This window comes from Gavialis gangeticus, unplaced genomic scaffold (genome assembly GCF_001723915.1).
Source record: "Gavialis gangeticus isolate Ggan-Ray unplaced genomic scaffold, GavGan_comp1, whole genome shotgun sequence".
Taxonomy (NCBI): Eukaryota; Metazoa; Chordata; order Crocodylia; family Gavialidae; genus Gavialis; species Gavialis gangeticus.
In genome coordinates this window covers 46,844,037-46,849,473 of record NW_017728997.1, presented here as the reverse complement: position 1 = coordinate 46,849,473, position 5,437 = coordinate 46,844,037, and the positions used below count along the sequence as shown (strand labels likewise).

Below are 5,437 nucleotides of genomic sequence, written 5' to 3'. Positions count from 1 at the left end.
GAGCGCTTACCGGCGACTCCATATTGTGGCCGCAGCTGCCCGGGCAAGAGTCGCTTCCGGGGCGGGGCGAGAGCCCCCTCCCATTGGCTATAGCACTTCCGGCGGGGGCAGGGGCGGGGTCGGGGTTGTGCGTTTAGCTGTGTGGTGTCCGGGGCCGCGTGATTCCGGACATTTGGACTTGGAATAAGTTCTGGCTGATTTGGCCTCCGCTACACAAAGACCGCCCTGGGCACGCGCTGGCTTTGGGCAGGGGCCCCGGCTTGGCCGCCCCGGCCTCCTCGCCCCTCAGTGCAGCTTGCGGCCGCTGCGCCTCATCCAAGCCACTTCGGCCACAGGGACAAGTCGCTCTGCGGCCTCCCAGGAATCGCCCTTCAGCCTCGCCCGTTACCAGCCCCCTCCGCTGCCCTCCCGCTCCCTCCTCCGGCCGGGGTCTTAGCCTCCCTCACGGGCCGCTCAGGCTGCTCCTGCCCAGCCCCGCGCCTCCCTCTCACGGGGCCCGCGGCCAGATGCAGCTCAGCGGGGGGCGGCCCTCGCCCTTCTGCCGCCGGAGCCCGCGGCCGCCGCACCCGGCTCGTGCTCGCTGTTCGGCCCAGGGTTGGGGACCGAGCTCCGCTTTGCCGGGTCTGCAGCTGCTGTCCCCAAGCCCCCTCGCCTCGCCTCCCCAACAGAATGGGGGGGGGGAAGCTTGAGTGGGGGTTTGCCCAGTCTGAGATGGAGGCTGGGGTGGGTGGGTTGGAGCCCGCATGTAATGAGGGTTCAGTTTGTTGCACAATCAGGCTTTTTTAAGCACTCTGCAGCCGTGCTCTTCTGTTAGGGCACGGCTGTAGAGCGCTTCGAGGGGCCAATTGCCTGACAAAAGATCACTTCTGTTAGTGCCCCTAAACAGAGATACCTTGCGCCCCCTTTCCTGATCCCTCCAGATGGTGACAGAGTCCCAAGACCTCCTGATCAGCCTCTTCCTGGCCCTGGCTAAGTTGGCTATATGTCTCTGACCAGAAAGGAGTCTGTGGCTGGGAGGACCCCATGTGCCTTGGGGAGGGCTATTTTCTTGTCCTTTATCTGTTCACATCTGTAAGTAGTTTTACTGGGTGCCGTCCATTGTCTCCTAGGGCTCATTTGAGGGCCAGTGGGCACTGGCCAGCTTGCTCTGCTCAGTGTCATTCCCCATCCCCTCCCCTTGGAGTGCTTGTTATCAACCTTTAACCCCCACTCGCACTCCTGTTTTCACTTTGGTTGTCTCCTGGAATCTGCTGTTGTGTCCTCAGTGGCCTGCATGGCTGAGGGGAGCTTAAAGTTTCTTGATGGTTTTAGGCCTGCTGAACCACAGCACAAGAAATGGGTCTGGCTGTGTTTACAATGTGAGTTGGTGGCGTGAGCAGTGCAGGGCAGTTGCTCTTTGGTGTTCCAGTCACCTGCATGAGCTTCCTGCAATTCCTTTCCTGAATCTGGAGGAGCATCACACCACCCTTTCTTGTGAGATCCAGGGCAACAGAGCTACCCTTGAGAGAAGCTCTCAAGCGCCACCTTTGTGCCTTGTATAGTAAGGAAAAGTCAGGGTATGGCAGAGATGTACTAGTAGAGCCACGTGGAGTTGGCATCTTTCCAACATGTGCCAGGTTTGCCAGAGTTCAGTCTGACACTCTGCCTTGGAGCAGGGTGATGCCTGTCTCCTTTCACCTGTATCCCCTGGACTGGGCTCATTCATATTCAAGAGACCAATTTCAGAGCACAGATTCAGACAGAGATGGCATCCTGGGCTTATAGGAAAGCTGACAGGGGCTGCCTTCATGTGCTGGGGGAGGGGAGGGGGTGTTTTAATTAGAGTGGTTTCCAGAGAGCTGCTCTAATTAAAAGTCTGCAGTGCCTTGTGTATTAAGCCTCTGCATGTTTAAAAATGGCTGTGAGACACTTTTAACTAAAGCTCATTTGACAAGCTTTAGTTAAAGCGCCTCAGTGGCCATTTTTAGACCTGTGTGGGCTTATAAACACGACGCTTTGGCAATACCAAAGCAGTCTAATTCAAACATGTTGGAGCACATGTATAGGCACCTGGAGACTCTGAGTTAGGTTTGGCTTTCCTGTAGCAGTTAAGAATCTCATATGCTGTGTTCTGGTTGGCTGACAAATGCTGGCCTGTTTTGAAAAGGCTGTCCTATGATTCTGCAGTTCCTTGCTGGTTGCTTCATTGCCTGAAGGGATAAGTCCGTAATAGGAGTCTGAACTCATTGGAGTTGCTGTGAGGCCAAGGACAGAAAAGCTAAGTTGCAATCCGAAGTGAAGTGATACAGGGATCCCAGATCACCACTCATGAAGCATTAGGCAGGACATGGATGCAGACTAATATGGACCTGAAATGTGGATTTGATTTTTCCCAATGGAAAACAGAATAGAAACTTCTTTCTATACGTTAAAACTTATTTTTATTCACAAGAAAACATACAACTGGTATTTTTTCTGTCAAGTAAAAGAACCGTCTTGATGGAAAATTACTGCCCAGCTCTGCTGTTGTGTCTGTGCTGTCCCATTCAGTTTTGACTCCCACACTATTTCCTTACTGCTTGCTGTGGCCCAACTATTATGAATTCAGGGACAGATTAAGATTCAGAATGGAAGTCCTGCTCCCAGCTTCCTACTTGAGAACTGAGCTCTTTGTCTCCCCTCTGCTTAGGGCAGCTTGCTGGGTTGTGTAGTTTGTCATGCTGGAGAAAAGGTTGCTTACTTCCTGCCTTTCCTGCACTAAGCTACTGTTGCTAGTAGCTAGACCAGGGAGTGAGGCTGCCCAGCTATCCTTGGCTGGGGGAGGAACTGGACTCAGAAAATACCAAGGAAAATGGTCTTCTCAGATCAGCCGGTCTCCCCTCTCACCATATGACTTCCTCCTGAGGGGGTGAATGGGGAATTGTGCTAATTCCAGGTGAGGCAGTGGTGCCTGATGGGAACATGGGCTTGGTAGACACGCTATGGTGCCTCTGTTCTGTTTTGCTATCATGGGGTATGGGGCCAGCTACCAGCACAAAGCTGCTTCTGTGGGGCTCCTGCAAACAGGTTGTCTGCAAGTCCTGGTATGCAGTGGGCGTCTCACATGGCACAGCCAAGTGCTTGTGTGGGACTGGCTGTCCCTGCGCCAGTACTGAGCTGGGAATAGCACTCGAGACACGACTCCTACGTGAAAGCTGTGCAGCAGCAGTGGGGGCTGTAGGAGGCGCTCGGACTTGCTTTAAGTTTGAATTAACTGGGTATGTAGCCGAAGGCAGCTTCATTCATCTGAGTTTACTCATGACTGAGGTGTCCCAAGGTGATATGCTGAAGATGCTCCCCTCTGTGATTACAGGCAGCAGTATTTCAGGCTGAGGTCAGGGGCTGGGAGGCATCCTGCCTGAAGCTGAGTGAGGAGTTGCTATCTTATGCTTGCAGTCAGCATAACGAAGAATGGCACATGCTAATTTGGCATTTCCTCACCGCCTCTATGTTTCTAATTAGAGCCAAGTGCCAGTCACTTTACATGGTGGCAGTGCAGAAGACAGATGGCCATGCAGGCATTGAGTGGGAGCTGCATCCGTGTGGGGTGCGCAGGAAGGAGCACCAGCTAGGGATGGTGACAAACAGCAAGTAGTAGGGTGGGCATGCAGGAGCAGGAGTTTCATGTGAACTGGAATCAGCATCAGGAGTTAGAGAACTGCAGCATGAGAAAGCAGAGTGCAGTTGGGTTTCACTCTATGGCCAAGGCCTCTTGTTCCTTTCTCTTCTCCCATGGCAAAGCATCTCTGAGTAGGGTGAGCAACACCTCCTCCTCCCTACCCCCACCCCTGTTTGGTGTATCCTATCCTGCAGAGCTGGTAGTACAGCACTGCCAATGGTAGCCTGGCCTGAGTTCCAAGGGGCAAAAGAATGGGGAAAGGAGCAGTTTCCATGCAGAAATTGACTCTTGACAAGGAGATGTTTCTCAGCACAATTCTTTGCCCTTCCCTAGTGTTTGGCTGGGGGCTTTGCCTCACTTATACCAGGATTTGTGTCTCATAGCTAATTAGCGACATCCAGATCTTTTGTGAAAAAGGAAGTGAACCAGCGAGTCAGGAAGGACCTGGGACAGCAGAGGTTTGGGGAGCTGTGTGGAGCATCTCATTCTGCAGGAGGTTTTGCATCCATCACTCCTGTAGCTTCCTATCTGCCCAACAGAGCAAGCATGCTATTTTTACTGTAACAGTGGAAGTTGCCAAACAGTGATGGAGACCATCAGTCATATTAACTATTACACAGAGCATGACATCTACAGAAAGTAGCAGGTAATGAAAGGTGACAGAAGAATGTAGTAGAAAGAATAACGAGCAGAAGAAGGAAGGGGACTTGTAAACTGATCACAGTGCCACTACTCCTGTAGTGTGCCCAAGTGTCAGTCTGAATATTTGTTGTTATGGAGCAGACTTTTTACATTGCCATGCATCTTCAATCCTGATTTCCAGTACTGACAAACAAGGCTTTTAGCCACTGCCAGGGCTCTCTACAATCATGGCTTTTTGAAACCATGTGATGTCTACCAACTCCAAAACAGCATGTTCTCTGTTAAGTACAATGTTAACTAGTACTGATATGGAACTGAATGTATTTAGGGCAGCCCATAGCATATGGACCAAATGCCACCTGTTTCCTGACAGTGCCAGCATGTATTGCTATGAATAGCTCCAGATTTGAATAATTTAGATGAGCCCCAAAATATACAACAGGTGAGGTGAATTAATCAGAGGTGTAAGTTGAAGCAGATCTTATACTGGATAATATGAGTGGGGAAGGGAAGGGGTGCTACCTCCAAATGCTAGAGAGCTGCAGTCATGCCTAAGGGCCACATCCAAATAAGGATTTAGGTGTCTAAACCTAGACTTAGGTAGGTTGCAAGTGCTTAAGTCTAAAACTATAATCTAGAATACCCTGGTCAATTGTCCCCTAACCATGGAGATGCCTAAACTCACTAGGAACCTTCCTGTATTTTCTGGAAAGCCCTTATATGCCTTCAGTTTTGCTTCTGTTTGTGCTCAGGGCTGTCACAGTCTGAGCAGAGGTGCAAAGCTCCCACCTAAGCCCTGGGTGGATTCAGAAACTAGGGCTTGTGATACTTTACTTTACTTAGGGCCCCAGTTTGGCAGGTGCAATCAGGTCCTGCGTACCACAGAATTGACAGCATTGAGTTCAGCACCAAGCACAGTTGCAGGAGGGGAAAAATGGTGGACTCTGCTCCCAGATCTGTTTTTGTTTTTCCAGTTAAACAGTCATAAAAATACCCCAAATCATCCTCAGGGCAGAGACTGGAGCCCACAATTTCCCACTCCCAGCAAAGTGCTTTTACCCCTAATGAGCCATTCAGGTCTCCCTCTTGAGAGCTCTCCTGCTGCCATGAATTCTGTATTTTTTTTTTTTTTTTTTTTTTTTTTTTTTTTTTTTTAAA

The 5,437-nt window shown here is 50.8% G+C and overlaps 1 protein-coding gene across 1 annotated transcript in view; it reads right to left on the bottom strand.

Annotated features, from left to right (window-relative positions):
- APEH (acylaminoacyl-peptide hydrolase) overlaps positions 1 to 22 on the bottom strand; it is a 17,159-nt gene extending 17,137 nt beyond the window's left edge. Inside the window, exon 1 of the mRNA XM_019504621.1 lies at positions 11 to 22. Within this exon, the coding sequence (XP_019360166.1) occupies positions 11 to 22 (12 nt within the window). The remainder of the gene's footprint in view (positions 1 to 10) is intronic.
- Positions 23 to 5,437: the final 5,415 nt, after the last annotated feature.